The sequence below is a fragment of the Gossypium hirsutum genome, chromosome A09, assembly GCF_007990345.1.
Source record: "Gossypium hirsutum isolate 1008001.06 chromosome A09, Gossypium_hirsutum_v2.1, whole genome shotgun sequence".
Lineage (NCBI taxonomy): Eukaryota > Viridiplantae > Streptophyta > Magnoliopsida > Malvales > Malvaceae > Gossypium > Gossypium hirsutum.
The window spans coordinates 77,480,649-77,498,765 of NC_053432.1; the positions used below are offsets into that span (position 1 = coordinate 77,480,649).

The following is an 18,117-nucleotide window of genomic DNA, read 5'->3' on the forward strand; positions in this document are numbered from 1 at the left end:
GCCCGGACGGGTAACCTGACATGAATATACTTAGCTTGGATGACCAAATGGTGTAACGAAGACACTTGTGTATCTGAATCTGTTTACTAGAGTTCATCGGGCGATGCAGTTTGTATGAAATGAGAAATTGAAATGAGATATAATGATCTTGATGTTCATATATAGAAATGTTGAATTGAACTTGGATATTGTATTAGAGTAATGTCATGAACATACATGTGATTACATTATCCCATGTTTGAATGAGATTGAAAATTTTGTTGTACAAAATGACATGAATTGGTATGATAAGTGAGTAAGATGTTATATGGTTTGATTACATGATAAAATTCATCTTGTTGTTGTTGTTGTTGTGATTTGCCATGTCTCTAGACAATTTATGTTAAGCGAAGTTATAATACTTGGGTCGTTGTGTTTGATATTGGTGGTATGGGTTCTAATATAAGTTGTACCTATGCACACTTGGCTAGTGGAAGGTCACTTTGGCCAATTGGAAAGCCTTGCGTGGGGAGATTGGTGATGGTGTTGAGGTTTTCGAGGTTGTTTTCATTGGGATGAGCCATGTTGTCCACGCTTCTCACGCCAAATTGTTGAAGCAAAAATAAAGGAGGAGGAGGAGAGAATTTGATGGGTGACATAGCGACAAAAAGGATGATTATATGAAGAATCGATCTCTTACAATAAGTAGTCCAACAGGGTTTTGGCTTAAAAAGATGGTCTTGCCTTGATGGTGAAGGAGGGGGTATTTATAGGCAAGTTTAGTTACAAGTTATCCCCTAGCCTTAACACGTGCTCTTATAGGTTTTGTCTTAATATGCCCTTCAGGGGGTAAGATAGCCTACTAGCCAAATGGCGATTGGATTGATGAGTTTTGCAATCAAGCGACAATTAGACGTGAATGGACTTTAATAAATCTTACGTGTTGATCATACGAAAAGAGGGTCTGACACTTGTCCTAGCAAGATTAATAGAAGAGGTTCTGTATGTTAAGTATACTATAAGTTAGCAAGGTACCACAATGAGCGAGGTTATATTAGGCATGGCAAGGAAACCTCTTTATAACAACAATATAAAAAGATTTACACAACTACATATGCTAATTGCTATGACCTACTTAATTATAAGAAAATGACACAAAAAGTATTAGACATAATTAATTATTGTAGAAGATATCGAGAACCACCAAACCATGAATGTAACTCTCATAATTTATGGTGAAAATACGATGATTCAACAGTTGAATTCTACTAGGTGAGCTTTGGAGGCCATTCTGGAAGTAGTGTACCAACCGACCCACCAACACATTTAGAAGCTTGCTTTTCTGAATCTCATGTTTTTTCCCCGATGAGGCATGGGAAAAAAAACAAAAATTCTAGCTAAAAAAAACCTTTTTTAAAGATCTACTACCAAAAAAATTGGATGTTGTATCAAATTTATTTAATTTTATCTCAAACTATTTCCTTTTATGATGAAAGTAAATGCATCCACGTAGCAAGTTGAATAACATTCAATATTAGTATTAGACTTGTGTAAACATCAAACTGATCTGTAAATTAACTTAACCCAACCTAAGAATTGACATTTGTTTTATTAATAGTATTAATACTGATATTCGTAGATTCTTTCAATATACTGATATTCATAGATAAAGTGCAGCGGAAATTTAATTGGTGACGAAGAGAGTGCAAACTTCAATTACTTGTTATTATATATCCCAATAGAGAAGCTCCAAGTGATCACCATTTAAGACAAGGTGAAAGCAAAAACCCCTAGAGCCATCTCATACATTTGCTGCACCTAAGCAGCAACCAAACCCTCACAAAACATTACATCCAATCCAATCCAATTAGAGATGAAAAAAGTAATCTCCTACTGAGATTTTTCGTCAGATCTTACAAATATATTTTATAATGTTGCGTCTTATTTTAAGAAACTTAGCCAATTTACTTGTGTTATTCACCAATTTACTTGCCGTATCAACCAAGACCTTAAACCCTTAGTTTGTTAATGCAACGTTAGAAACATCATCTCCAGCCAAAGCAGTAGTGTTAGAAGAACACCATGGATCATCAGTGATAAACTGCATCCAAGAATCATCTTTATCTTCCTCTTCGATGAATGAAGAAGAAGAGGCTAAGGGAAGGTCTGGAGACATGGTTTCAGAATCATTGATAACAGATTGGGAGCATTCCATCACTAACATATTACACCGCCCTTGATCTTCTGTTTCCGAGCAGATGCCATTTTTCTTGAAAACACGACATAGTGCGTAAGAGTCCTGCCAGTATATTGCCATAATTTAGTTAGTTCATGCAGTTACTTCTAGGGATGTTTTGGAATAAAGAAGTGTATAGTAGCCGACACCTTGCGGTGTTAAAGCATATATGTGGACAGGCTTCAATGGTTTCTCTTTATCATAGATACTTTAGAATCTACAAGTTTAGATGAGAGAGACGAAAAGTTTAAAGTTGAAACAATAATAGCTTGTTAGGTCTGATAGGATAATACTTTTGTCTTATTACGAAAGGCAAAGTGAAGGCAACTTTGAGAGATGTAATAAGAGACCCTAGCAAGCAAAGAATGTTCAGCACCCCTTTGATCCACATATTTATATGATAATAAAATAATAAAAAAATATTAATGGATAAAGCAAAAGCGTGTAATGCTCAAACTTCCCATGCAAGTCATGCATTTCCACGACGCAACATTTGATCAGTCCATTTCTTATTGGTCGATCTAATTATGGTTTTACTCATCTCAAATCATGTGCGACGCCTTTCTTTACCTTTTCTCTTTTCTGCTTTGATGTAAAGAGGAAAAAATATATATATATAGGTCGTGAAAAACAAAGAAAATGAGAAAACACCGTATCTATTTCTTTTCAAGTGAAAATTAACATGGCAATAAAAGAATAAAGCATTCCAAGTGATCAGTACATCCCGATCTGTGCTCATCGAAACATATATAACAGCAATAATTAAAAAAAAAAAAGGTCAAATGAGAATGTTATTAATGTTACCAGTTACGCATTGCATAGAGCTTAGACTTCAATGATTAATTAGTGAATGGAATGATTAGAAGGATGTATAAATTTGGTTAAAATTGTAAGATGCACAAACTACCTGAATTCCACAGTAGTCTTCGCTCTCCTTATCGTCAAGACGGTATTCATGCATTACCCAGTCAGTCCTAACTCCTTGAGGAGCACGGCCTTTGTAGTAAACCAGCGTCTTCTTCATCCCAATAGCTCGATTTTGGGAAGCAACTCTCCTGTCCTTCCCAGTTGATTTCCAGTATCCTGCCCTAGTCGCTCTGTTTGTCCTGAACCCATTCGGGTATTTCCGATCTCGGGGTCCAAAGAAGTACCACTCCGAGTCTCTACTCGGCAATATTGATTTCTCTGGCATTCGATGAACCAAATTTAATGAAAAATTCACTTTTTTTCATCATAATTCAAACAAGGGAAAATCAAATCATGTTTCAGAAATGTAAAACCAACTTCTATTAAAAACCAAAACTAGCACTGATTCATTGTTATACTGCCCAGACATCATCTGTGATACCATGGCAGCTGCATTGACCTATAGAAGATCGAGTAGCAGAAGAACAGGAAAAATAGAGCATTTCTATTCCCATCATACGTATATGAGATATATATATATATATAAAAGCAAATGCAAAGAGGTGAAGTAGAGGAGACCTGCTAACTCCCATGGTTCACATTTGTAGAGATCAACTTCGGGAATGATGTCGAGTTCAATTTCTTGGCCATTTATTTTCCTTTTTAGATAATAATTGACGAGCTCTTCATCAGTGGGATGAAATCTAAAACCAGGAGGTAATCCCACAGGTGCCATTTCCCTTTACCCTCTTCTTCAACCCAGTGTCCCACTACTCTTTCTTTGCAAATCCTTATCACTGCTACGATTTATCTTGTTATATAAAACGATTCTACGTCACAGCTCTTTTTTTTTTTTTTCTTTCCCCACTTTTTTCTTTAACAGATTCTTGGACAAACGTTTCTCGCAAGCTGCTCTTAACATCTTTATATTTTTATTTTCCGATTCCGGTAATCATTGTCTTAGCCAAATATTAAAGAATCCACGAGTAACACTAATACGGGCCTTAATCATTAAAACTTTTAGTAACTAGGCTGCCATGGTGATCATCCGAGCAAATAATTTGGTAATGTCAATAGAAGGTAGTGTAAAAATATGTGATTTTATGTAGGTATAATGATATATTTGGTCATCTAATTTTATATTTTAGTTTTATATTTAAATTTTTTTTGTCTCTTTTAACATTTAAATTTGTATTGATTATCAAATTACCCCAAAATGAATGAAAAAATAAATGTTTGTTAACTTTACCAGTGTGACATACAAATAACGTACACTAATTCTTGGTATTTTTCATCCACTATGAAAAAATATGACTCTTAACCGAAAACATCTAATTTGAATGTGAATGGTACTATTGATTAATTTACTTATACCTAAATTGAATTTGAAAAGTGCATATTTAAAATTTTAAACAAAAACTTGTAATGATATATAGAAGAAAATATCATATACAAATTCATTCACATGTAAATATTAATCAAGACCAAATAGATGTTATATATTTTTTAATTATCTCTTAAATTTTAATTGCACCATAAATTTTAAAATAATATATTAAACTTGAAAAGTTTTAAGTAATTTTTTATTTTTTAATAGTTTATAATATTTTTAAAAATAAATTTTAATAACTTTTTATATTTATATTTTTTATATTTTTTAAGTTTTTAGAATCAAAATGTAAAACTTTGAGAGTTATATTTGTTAATTTTTTTTCAAATTAGGACTAAATTAACAAAATCTGTAAATATTGAGGGCGAAATTTATTATTATACTAGCATTCCATCTAATCAGCAAAGGTACTTTAATTATCGAGTGACTACAAATTGTAATTGATCTAATGGGAGTGACTGAAATAACAAAAAAATAATAATAATAAAGGGTGACAAGAACATCCTAAAACTTTGATCAAATCGATAATGACATCAAATTTTGTCTTTACTATTTTTGATGTGGCAATTGCTAAAAAATGTAGCAAAACTTTTTTAGTCTTAAAAATTTACAAATTTTGTCAATTTAGCTCATATTATTTAAAAGTACATAAAATTTAAAAAAAATAATTTTTTAAAAGTTAAAGTTTTCTAATATTTTCAATAAAAATTTTAAAAAAATATATATTTTAAGAATTCAAAAAATCATTTTAAAAATATAAGAAGTTCAAAAAATTCAACGTTAATAAAGCTCTATAAATTTTAGGCTGAAATTGATTTCAATTCCTCCATTAATTTTAGTCTAGAGTTTATGGAGCTTTAGCGAAAAAAGTTGAAGTTAAAGTGATAAAGTTACAATAAGGTAATATATGACTTCCTACATTTACATTAGCTTGATATTTGCTGAGAAATAAAATGAAAAATGTAGTAGCCAATTTTAGCTCAGGTAAATAAACACAAATAAAATAGCTCAAATTAAAAGTCCATTTACAAACAAAGTTACCAACCCAATTACAGCCCAAAAAATTAAAACCCTAAAAGCCCAACTAGCCCACTATCCTAATTTTTTTTTAGCAACTAACCCTAGGTACCAAGACCTTCAGCCGCCGCATACCCCTCAGCCTTGGCCACCACGCCCCACGCATGCCCTCAGCCTTGGTCACCACGCTCCACGCGTCTGACACTCATATACCCTGCAAACACAAACAACAAGAAACAGCAGCAACAACAAGAGAAATGGTAACTTTTTTTTATTGTTATTGTAATCGGTTATAAAACTGAGAAAGAAATCAGTTTGTAAAGGGGGGAGGATTTTTTATATTTCAAAGGGGGAACCGATTGTAAATAGAGGGGGATTTTGAATACAAAAAATTGTATTTTCACAGACACATCAGAAATTAAAAGCAAAAAAAAGGGTTGATTTTTAAAAAAAAAAATTAGGATAGTGGGCTAGTTGGGCTTTTAGGGTTTTAATTTTTTGAGCTGTAATTGGGTTAGTAACTTTGTTTGTAAATAGACTTTTAATTTAGACTATTTTATTTGTGTTTATTTGCCTGGGTCAAAATTGACTACTAAAAAAAATTTAGGAAATTTTTATATTATATTTTTGGGTGTATGGAATGTGGAAATGGTGATTTGAGGATATCCTTCATTCATTTTCTTTTCTCCCCACCGAACGAAAAGGAGAGAAAAAGAGTTAAAAGACCATCACGATTGCCGACCAAAATTTCATTAGGTAAGGGAGTTTTTTCCTAAATTTTTAGTTTAATTTGTAGATAATAATAATAAAAAAAATAATAATAATGGATTGATGAACCCATATATTGAAATGAAAGATTAATGAGAATTGTGTATATTCACTATTGTTGCATGTTAAGAAACTAGAAAGTTGATTATAGATGTTAAATTATTAGAAGTTTGGATTATGGTAGATAGAAGCTTGAATTAGTGGATTAGAATGGGTAATTAAGGTTAATAATAAAAAGATAAAAAAGGGTTTTGCTTGATGTTATCTTCTTCATGCGATAAAAGCAAGAAACAAAATGAAAGAAGTTTGTATGTGTTTGATGGAAAATCAAAGTTAAAAAATTATATTGGGCCCAATGAACAAAAAAGACCAAATGAATGGTGGAGTAGTTGAGCCGGGTACTATAGCAAAAGCTGGGCCGCAGCAAAGACTTGTTCTCTCACATTTTTGCTTAACATCATCTGTTTTTAGCTTTGCTGAAGTTATTTATACTCTTGACTGAATATTGCGATTTTGTAACCAGACATTTTGGTTATAGTAGTGTTGTGAGTAGATCTTAAGTCTATGTCTACAAAGCTTTTTCACCTAAGTTATTGTAATTGATTTATGTTGATTGCGGATATGAAAACAACCTTAATTATTCTTCCCTACGTTTTTAGTAGGTTTAATTTCTTTTAAACTTTTTGTAATCAAATTGGTGGTTGAATAAGTTAAATTATCAATTATTAGTCCCTCCGGTTCAAATAAAATAAGTTAACATTTTAAAATATGTATATTAAAAATTATACAACTCGATCTTTAAACCCAATACTCTGAACTAATATATTGACCAATTTCTTATATGCACTCATTATAATCACTGGAATACTCTAACGAGTTGAATTAAAACAAAACAAATCGATAAAGTGAAGACATAAGAAAACAAAATATGGTTAGTATGTATCCATCTATCTTCACTCGCAGGGGGTAGTGGAAACCACTATAGAAGCTAAAATATGAAACAGTTATTAATTGGAATAACACAAGATTTCATCATATTTCACATTTGAAGCTCAACTTTGGCCACATGCAAAAACACTACTTTTGTTGCCTTTGGGCTTTGTCGTATCTACCGACGGACCTTCCTTAGCAATAGGCAATAGCATAAATAATATCCACTCACACTATACATTTAAGGTGAATGGCAATTTCACTAAAAGGTAAATGGCAAACACATTATACTGCCTTCCCTCGCTTTTCAACTCATGATCTCAACTTGTCCTTAAAATAATTCAGCTAATAACATTACTGTCGGTAATGGGGTGGTATAAATGTCTATGGTCTTAATCAAGTTTCCTAATCTCTAATCATATTTTTTTCTTTAAACTAGGTTAACAGTGCTCAATTCTAATCTATCTTTGCTTATTGTTCTTAGATATGTTGTAAAAAATATTATTTCTTTTGGGTTAGATTTTTTGCATGAACCTAACGACAAGCAACCTTTTCTCGAAATCTTACGACACAAATCAATGGCCCTCAAACAAAAAGGAAAAGCATGACAAACTATTCTTGTCTATTGTTTGACATAGACTATTATGGTAATAATTTTGAGAGGAATGATTAAAAGGTGGAAGACAAAGACTCGGTCGAGTCCCACTTTCCGGCCCCCGCCGTGATTGGCTCGTGTGGTCGAACAGCCAGCTGCACTCTCGCTAATTGCAAACAGCACGTGGGGTGCGGGGCTTACCGCTCATGCAAACCATCAATATAAAGGCTTTTTTTTTTTTAAAACAAACGCTTATTTTCGTTGATGTAAAAATAGTTAAATATAACTTTTTTATTTCAGATTTTCAATAAATTTAGAGTCGAATTAAATTAGATCCCTAAATAAAAAATAAAAATCTCTACTTGAATTGAAAATTTTACTTAAAGGACATTTAACTCCTTACTTTTTGACCCATCAATTTTACTGATATAAGCAAAATTTGAGCAATTTTAGGTTTTATTGGCAATTCTAGTCTTCTTTTTTCTGTTACCTTTATAGAAAGCATCAATTCAGGTAGGAGAACTTGGTTAATGAAGGGAGACAGAGTTGTTACCCTAGCTTTTAGCTAGGTCCTTAAAGGTCTCCAGCACAATTTGGTGGTTTTTCTTAGGTTTTTATTTTTCCTTTCTTGTTTTCCTAAAAAAGTTTGCATCTTAATTTAATAATTCTTTCTGGATTTGTTGAGATTTATTATTATGATTACCAAAAGGAAGATGAGGTTAGTTTATTTGGTTAGGCGTGGCTTAATTAATTGCATTTGCTTAAGGTCTCAAACATGTCATTTACTCTAATTTGGTGGAGTTCAATGCCACATCAATAATTTTATAACTTATAAATCCTACAAATACGTTTAGGGTGTGTAATTAGATGACACAAAATAATTCAACGGATTTATAGTCATAGTAATTATATAAATACATAATTTAAATTTTAAAAAATGTCAATTAAAGAGTTTAAGATTTTAGCTCTCTAAACGTGTATGACTAATAGAGTAAAATTGGACCATAATTAACTATATTATGCTTACTAGCATAAATTGTAATTATATAAATACATAATTTTATTTTTAAAAAATATTAGTTATTATAAAAATTATCAATAATACTTAAAAAATATTCTCTAAAACAAGTAACAAAATCTAAAATCAAACTATCGTATATAATAAGTTAGTATCCTATGAAAATTCATCTAATCACCCCAGCATTTTATATATGTTGGGTTATTCTCTCTCTAACAATAAGTATAACCTTCTTGTTATCATTGATTGGCCCTTGACCAAGTATATATAATTACTTAAATTCTATGTATTTTAGTTAAATTTACAATAATAGTTTATAATAAATACTATGTAATTTAGTTAATTATTTAGTAGGTCAAAATGTATAAAAAAAATTATCTCTCATCCATAAAATTTTCATATTATTTAAATGAGATTAGTAAAATAACGTATGATTATATTTTTTAAAAAATAAAATATATATCCTAAAATTTTATTGTATAAAAATAATTTTTGAGTGAACACATTTGGGAAATCATAGTATAATTGGATGTGAGTGTAACTAATTGTCCAATTCTCTCCCCCTATGAATTGGAGAATGCAACTCAATTTAGTGAGACCCACTAATTGCAATGATGACAAGTGCTCGTCATTTATATATTTTAGTCCCTTCTCGCTTTTTTTTCTTTTTATTGATCTTCTAGTAAAATGATAGTTTAGTTTGCATAAATCCTGTCATATTTGCATTTCTTGTATTTTTTAGTTATCTTAGTTTACGTTTTATATAATTTTAGTATTTAGTAATTAAATAAATGTTTTGTGGTTTAAATTAGATCAATGTGAGCTTGAGGTACGAATTCAAGTGTGAACGAAGAGAAAGGACAGAGCAAAAACAAACAAAACGCAAAGAGAAAAAGGACATAAAGGTTGGTCAAGAAGTTGCAACCCTTTGATTTAAGGGTTGCAGCTCATGGTTAGGAAGTTGCGGCACCCAGTTGGCAAGCCACTGTGCATAGTCCGACTTGATTCCTTTCATTTCTTGATATCCAAGCATGATTAGAAGCGCTAATTAGGTCACTCAAACACCTATAAATAAGATACTTTTGCACAAACTTCAAAATCTTTGATCTTATTTTTATTTTCATATACTTTTGCATTTTCGTTGTTCCATGAGTTGCTAGCCTCTTTTTCTAGTCAAAGGGATTTAGATGTTTTAATTCTACAAGTTTTGAAGATCTAATTTATTCTTAATATTTCATTATTCTTTAGTATTTGTAAACCTTCTATTTTAATTACAAATATTTAAGTTTGTTGAATATATGGCCCACATTTGATAGCTTGGAATATTTGTATTGTCAATTAGAATTTAATTGTTTGATTAGTTTTAATATTTGTAGCGAATAACATGGTTGTGCATGTCGAAGTATGCAATTCATTATTTTATGGATATGTGATCTAGTCTGAATAAACTTGGTTTATCTGTTTAGTGGCTAGAATTAAGATCCTTTTTTATTCTTAATACTATTGGTAAATTAAATCCTAGGCGTGAAGGGAAATAATTAATGACATTTATCTTGATTATCGAGAAGGTAAAAAGAGATTAGTTGTTGGGCATTTGTCGTTAATTATAACAAATTTATCACAGAATATTAAAAATTATATCTTTACATTGATGATCAACCCATGAATCAAAACTGGGATTTTATCTTTGATTAGACTTTATTTATTTATTTAAATATTAAAATTGATTGGAATAGTGATTAAATCAATTAGAATAATTGAAATGGTACCTATTCTAAAAACATTAAAAATTCATGACTACATCATAGAGGAATCCAAACTTGATATCTTCCCCAGATTTGGGCTCAACCACTAATGACTTTCTGATGCGTCCATGGTATAATCTCCCATTAAACAGCTACAACCAAATCGCATAAACAAAATATTAAAATAAAGCTGACTCTTTGGTGCGTGACCATTATGGTTATATATACAATACGATAAATGTTTAGTTATAGTATCTGTTGTCTCAATTTGTCACTTTTAGCATTTGGTCATAAAAGGCGCATGTGCGCACCTTTCCCCTTAACAGACAAAACAAATGATATAGACAGACAGGACATGGACGTGAGGAGGTATCTTAGAGACATTGTCAGAGAGATGGATCGGCAATACTGTCAACTTGTCAAAGACAAGACAAGAAAGTTGCTCATTTCTGTTATGGAGCTTTCCATTCTCTTCCCGACTACAGACCAATATCAAATCAACACGATCCAATTATCAACTAACCTTATATATATGGTGTATAGTACATACTATAATTTTGAATTATATATATATAAGGAGGAAGCCTGGCGTCCTAGAATCCGCAGCAGTAAAACAAGATCGATGCCCTTTCGTTTGGCTTCCGTGTTTTTCGGGCGGGGATAATGGGCAAGAACAAAGAATCTAAACATGCCTTTGAATTTGATTGCAGCCAAGCGTGCATATTTTTCAACCATGGGCAGCACAATCAAATGTTTTTCTTTTTGTCTGGTCCCTTTCCCCTTTTAATACTTGTTTTGGGCATGGCATGTGTGTGTAAGAATGAAGCCAAGGAATGGAATGTGAAGCAACCAAGATAAGTGCTTCTCAAACGAGTTGCACTGTAATGGGTGGTGTCTGCAGGTTGGGAAACCAATGGGACCCTTTGGCTTTGCCATGTTACAAATTCCATCGTTGAGGAGTCAACTTCATTGCTCTCTTTTACTCCTTCAACTGCCCAACATCCCCCATCATTTCTCAAGGTGAAGGATAGTAATTTTGCCTATTGGAGACCAAAAGGAGACACGGGAGAGAAAAAGGTCACCACTTTTGTCTGAAATTTAATCTACTTTTCCCGCTTTTTGTTGGTGGTAAAACGTAGAAATGCGTTACTGCTGTCCAAAAATTATTACTTGGTATCGATTGAATATTTTCTGTGCACATGTGAGTCTGAAACTTTAATCAATTCCATCAAAACCTGTAGCTTTTAAAATGGGGTTCTGTTCTCATGGTAATAAACCAGGATTTAGCATTAACCTTTCAGCGTTGGAATCATATATAATATGATCCTCTGAAACTTACTGCTAATTCTTATTACAATATAACTGTACGTACCAATATTATATTCTCAAATAAGAGATATTCATGCTTTTTATTTGTTTAATACAAACCCTTAATTACTAAGAGAGAGCTCAAAGAGTAAAAAAAGAAAAATTGATAAGACTTGTCGAGTACATTAAAAGGACACTGGATTTGGATTGGCAATGCTTAGAATTATCCTTATTACCTGTGGAAGGGAACATACGTGTTCAATTGGCTCGACCTATACTTGCCTTTATCTCAAAATTAGTGAGCCCAAAGCCAACAAAACGCTCGACAATACAAAAACAATCACCCACCTAGGCCAGAGAAACAACCTCGAAAAGTTGCTTTTCTAGTAGTAAAGTTGAGTCATTGTTAAGGGATATGGCTTCTTTGTTTTCCACTTATGCTCTTCTTCCCTTTGGTTTTTTTCTGTCACATTAATTAACTTAATAATTAAATGAAGTATTTTAATCACCCGGGTGAATCTCGTGTTTAAAGAACAAATATATTTTAATTTCAGAAAAATCCATGATTTTCTGACTTAATGGGTAGATTATGATCTTATTAGATATCCCAACAACTCAAATTAAAAAAATTAAAGAAAAAAAATTCGTAAGTCAAAGTTTGGTATTTCATCACTAGGTTTTCTAGACCTCATAACATAAGCCATAGCAAAGTTGACCAATACAAAACCAATCATTATCCCAATGAAAATCTTGAGAAAACTTTCACAAATCAACGTTGTTTAATTGTGGAGAGTAGAAAGTTAGTGTAGTGGGTGAAGTGGGAAAGAAAGTCCTTAAGGGTTGGGTTGTGTATACAAACTATGTGTAGTATATATATGTTGGTTGTAGCTATTGTGTTGCCTTGTTGCTTTGAGATTCTGAGCTTAAATTGTGGCACCCTCATGAAGGAAACACTGAGGTACTTAGCAGGCATTGTAGGCCCCAGTGGTTATGGCTCTAAATCAACAGCTGAACAGGTTGCAAACAGTTGTTCTTACTTGGTCGACTCTCAACGTCTAACGGCTATTATCACTGGTTAGTACTGTTAAAAAGAAAAGAAAAAACCAATGAATTGAACTCTTTTGTTGTAATGTTATGTTTTTGTACAATAATAAATGGAAGAAGATGGGTTGTGTTGAAGGAGCGACGTCGGGCATCGGAGAAGAGACAGCCCGAGCGGTGGCGAAGAGAGGAGTGAGAGTGGTGATACCAGCGAGGGACATAAAGAAGGCAGCTGAATTGAAGGAGAGAATTCGCAAGGATAATCCAAATGCAGAGGTTATATTATGCGAGATTGATCTTAGTTCTTTGGCTTCAGTGAAGAGATTCTGCAATGAGTTCCTGGCTCTAGGGCTGCCCCTTAACATCCTCATGTCCGTACATTACATCCTTCAAAATTCCTTACTATCAATTTATTTCCAACAATTTATTGACTATCATGTAAGATGATGATTTTGCAGAAACAATGCTGGGATATTCTCTCAGAAATTGGAGTTTTCCGAGGACAAATTTGAGATGACATTTGCAACAAATTACCTTGGTAAAGTATTCTTTCATTTAATTTATCATTTACATCAACTCAATTTATTTTTCTATAAAAGCAATGTTTTAAATAACTATTACTATTATTTTTTTATTCCACCCATACAATAAATGTGATATAATATTTTAGTATATAGATTTGTATTTAATGCACTGTAGCATATAATTAATATTAAATTTCTTTTTATCTTAAAATGGTTTAAAACCTAAAATAATTAACCTTGTAACCAACTAACATTACATAATTAACTATCATTAGTAGATTTGGGGTCTCCTTCAAATCCGGGCCAATTCTCTCAGGTTGAAGATTTTCTCTTGCCCCCCAACACCCACATAATTTCTGGCCCACTCCTTAATCCATGGGATTTCTTTTATTTGTAAAATTTTGTTCAATGAATTGTCGATTCCTTAATTTGATTGATATGGGTATTGTTGTTAATATAAAATGATATGAAGTGTATTATTCTCCTATTTATAGGTTATTATGTTATTTTTTTATACAGCAATTTTAAATTATTTTTATTCCACTTATTGATTTACAATCTTTTATCACATTTTATATTTCTTTGAATTAATTTTTTTTATATGACTAAAGGATATTTGTCATTTTGCTTATCTTTGTGAGATTTAAAAATCCCCATTGACTATGGATTAGAATTTTTGTTCTTTATTGATCACATGTTTAGTGTATGATTTTTTATTTATTTATTAAAAACAGCCATTGAAGAATTAAGAGTGTATAGATAGAAACATGTGTGAATGAAATGAAATGAGATAATAGCATCAAATCACATTGTTCATCAACATAACATTGAATTAATGTTTGATGTAAATTTGGTAATGGCAGGACATTATTTATTGACAGAAATGTTGATACAAAAGATGATAGAAACAGCAGAGCAGACAGGCATCCAAGGAAGAATCATAAACCTTTCTTCTGTAATTCACAGCTGGGTTGGAAGAGACTGTTTCCACTTCAATCAAATGCTCCACCCTATCAAGTACTTCAATCTAACCACATGAAAACATCTCTACATTAAAACTTTTATTTAATGCAGTATTAATACTTCCTATATATTGCTGGTGTTGCACTTGCAGCTATAATGGCACACGTGCTTATGCTCAATCCAAACTAGCAACCATTTTGCATGCCAAAGAAATAGCCAAACAGCTCAAGGTCACTCTTTAATCTCTCTATTATCCTATCTTTGGAACACCATTCTTGATTTCATTTTTGTACTTAATTTACAAAATTTGCAGGCCAAAAATGCAAATGTAACTATTAATGCCGTACACCCAGGAATCGTAAAGACCGGAATTTTCAGAGCGCATAAGGGCTTTATTACAGGCAAGAATCTCCACATTCCTGTAATCCAAGTTTTTGTTTTCTCCTTCTTCATTTGATTTTGATAAAACTTTTCTTCATTTACAAATGCAAAGAGTTGCTGTCTGGAAATAGAGAAAATATAACACATTAACCTGATTTCTGTTAATCTCTAAATATACAGATTCTATTTTTTTCATTGCTTCCAAGTTGCTCAAGTCTATATCTCAGGTTTGTCTTTCTCTATATCTTACAGTCTGCTTTATGATGCCAAACTAAAAAAGAAGAAGAAGAAGAGGTTTTTCATCATTTATTTCTTTTGCATTTAAACTGCGTATTTGTGTCATATATATAATGGGAAACAAAACAGGGTGCATCCACTAGCTGCTATGTAGCACTGAGCCCACAAGTAGAAGGGATGAGCGGGAAATACTTTGTAGACTGCAATGAGAGCAACTGCTCAGTCTTAGCCAATGACGAATCGGAGGCACGAAGGCTTTGGAGGCAGACCCGAGCTTTGATCCGTCGACGTTTGTATCAAACACCTTGTTAGATTCGCCAAAATCCTCAAGTTGTACATAAATGTTGATGATGCAAGAATTGTCCGACTGTGCTTATTATGAGTTACTATCTGTTTCAAAGGTGAATACCATCACAATGTTGTCTGGAGGAAGGTGGTATTTCATATTTGTCATATATAATTTCCACCAACAATAAATATTTCTAAGCATTATCACTTGTAAATGCAGAATATATTTTACAGGATTATTTATCTATTACATAATAAAGAGTACTTTTCAATTAAGCCTTATTTACCCAATTATACGAATTACATTGCATTATCGGAGCTTTTCAATTATTTACCCTTATTTACATTGTACCATTTTAAGTTTTGGAGTTGTTGTGAATACGTAAAATAAGATTCACAAATAATAGACAATTATTTACACTTCGACCTTGTTTAAAGATAATTTTCAAATTTTAATAATAAATTCTTTATTCTATTTGAGAAAAAAATAATTACAAAATTAATTATAGATAAAAATTTATAAACAAAAACAAAACTCTTCTTGGTTTTTTGCTCATAATGTATTACAATAGTATTGGGGTATTGGGATTGTACGGTATTAGGGTTGTTGTGTGAGACCATTTTGAGAATGTTGTCAGTGGTTGTTTGGACCTAGTGACCACCTCATCCATCAATCCTGACTATTTGTGTGGCATGTTTGAGAGCTAAAGATAGAGGATGACGTGAAGTTATTTTCGAATTCGATTGCCTGAATGTTATTGCACGCCTCAACTCACCCGATTTGTATATATCAAATCGTATTTTAGTGTATCACCTTGGGTTTATTAATATTTTAAATATTTTTAAATATATTTATAATTTAATTTTTAGTTTTTTTAATAATTTATATATTATATATACATGTAAATATATCCCCATAACAACTTATAAATGTATTTATATGTAATTATATGTTTTAAAATTATTAATTAAGTTGATTAAATTAATTTATTAATTATATTTAATTTTAAATGTATTTATTAAAAAATTAAAATGTTTAAGATAAAAAAAAATTTAAAAGTTAAGTTTAAAGTTTTAAAATTTTATACCAATTGATATAGGTTCGCATTAATACAAACTGCTATTCGCCAAAACAAACCTAAGCACACCCAAACAGTAAAAAAGCACTAAAATCTTGATTGAGATAGAATCTATACTACTTGATATTAGTGGTGGGTTGAAATGGTACATCCCAACAGGTATAGCCAACATCGATACGACATTGATTACCATGATTTATTCTCCTTTGTCCTTAGAGAGGATAACAAGGTTATTTGAAAGAATCATCCATTCAACCTTCAATTTAACTTTTGTTTTTTGAAACAAAGATATCCTCTATGATCATTTCACGGTTCGGTTTGTAGAGATCAATTCTTTTGAGATTCATAGCTATTCTTCCTAACAATTTCATTTCCAATGTTTAAACTTGAATTCACCCCTTAAAAAGTGCAATAACATTTATTCCATACAATTTTTGTAAATCCTAGCTCTATATCAATGAACTTTCCACTTTCTAAAAAAACATGTAGAGATAAACTTTTTTGCATAACAACTAATAGCACAAATTAAGCAAAGCACGGGTGTAAAACCCACCAACCAACTAGTAAGAAAATAAAATAAGGATCAAATATGTACCAGCCAATTATATTATTACGAACTTTAAGCACACGAAGAATTTAATGAAGTTCACGAAGAAAGCAAATATAATAATTGACAAACTTAGATATTTGGATCTCTGATATACACACTTCCTAATTACCCTAGTAAAAGAATATATAAACCTGGATCCCTTAAGTTAAAATGAATGATTTTGCCAATCATCTAGACAATTGGAATTGTAAAATGGTATTATACAATCAAAATATTAACACTTAACACTGCTATAAGCTTTTAGAAATCATCAGCTCGACCTATCAGGTTAGTGGCACAATTTGGTATGATCAAGCACTTCAATCTGGTCTACCTAAGGTCCACAAAATTTGTGAGTGGTTTTTATGCCTTGCGTGTGAACCGCAGAACAGGCTGGTAATACATGAAATATCAGCTGCTGAAAAATGATGATACATTAGATGCCCCCAAGCACCTTAATTTCTTTACCTGCCTTATTTTCCAATATCTTGAGTTAGAAATGTTCTTTATCATATAATTTACATGTAGGAAAAAGAATAACTACGCCGTCATGCGTACAAAAGCCTAGCCCCATGATCCTACAGATTCCTTTTTAATCTACATAATTTATGAACTTGTCACTTTGCTAAAGGAGGTGTCGAAACCATTTTTTTGAGAAAACGAGGATCAACTTTGTTTGAAAATAGAAATAAAAATTGGGAGTCGCAATCGATCTTTATTGGGTGCGATCGGATCACCCTTGTTTTAATAAAACATTTTAGTTTACTAAAACGACATTTTGGTCTACGAAATTTGAGAAAACGGGTTCGGGAGTCGATTACGTACAAGGAAGGATTAACACCCTCGTAACGCCCAAAATTGGTACCTAATTGATTAATTAATATCTTAATATCAAAAATGGATAATCGGGAATGGATTTGAAATACGATCTTTTCTATAAAGTTTTTAAATTAGCTCAAAACAATTTGTTTAAAGATTTCCTTATCTCAAGATATCGGAGTATCACATCTCGTAAGTTGGGACACAATACCATGAATTCCCGAGCACAAGGTTGTCTTTTAATTTAAATGAGAGTTTCGTGTGTTTTAAAACTTGAAAAGGATATTTAGCTATTTAGAAATAA

General features: G+C 31.8%; 2 protein-coding genes across 3 annotated transcripts; one reads left to right on the forward strand and one right to left on the reverse strand.

Annotated features, from left to right (window-relative positions):
• Positions 1-1,683: 1,683 nt before the first annotated feature.
• On the reverse strand, positions 1,684-3,917 carry LOC107933633 (NAC domain-containing protein 86). 2 transcript variants are annotated; one of them, XM_016865892.2, is made up of 3 exons: positions 3,701-3,917; positions 3,123-3,400; positions 1,684-2,278 (listed from the first exon to the last, which is right to left on the reverse strand). In XM_016865892.2, exons 1-3 carry the CDS (start codon positions 3,855-3,857, stop codon positions 1,997-1,999), a joined length of 717 nt encoding a protein of 238 aa, XP_016721381.1. In that variant the 5' UTR covers positions 3,858-3,917; the 3' UTR covers positions 1,684-1,996. The 2 variants fall into 2 exon arrangements, with proteins under 2 accessions (XP_016721381.1, XP_016721380.1); XM_016865891.2 differs by having other exon boundaries at positions 3,120-3,400; positions 3,701-3,915.
• Positions 3,918-12,365: 8,448 nt separating this feature from the next.
• Positions 12,366-15,602, forward strand: LOC107933597 (short-chain dehydrogenase TIC 32 B, chloroplastic). The gene is made up of 8 exons (XM_016865854.2): positions 12,366-12,966; positions 13,073-13,304; positions 13,392-13,471; positions 14,321-14,474; positions 14,572-14,650; positions 14,734-14,821; positions 14,982-15,028; positions 15,168-15,602. Exons 1-8 carry the CDS (start codon positions 12,753-12,755, stop codon positions 15,348-15,350), a joined length of 1,077 nt encoding a protein of 358 aa, XP_016721343.1. The 5' UTR covers positions 12,366-12,752; the 3' UTR covers positions 15,351-15,602.
• Positions 15,603-18,117: the final 2,515 nt, after the last annotated feature.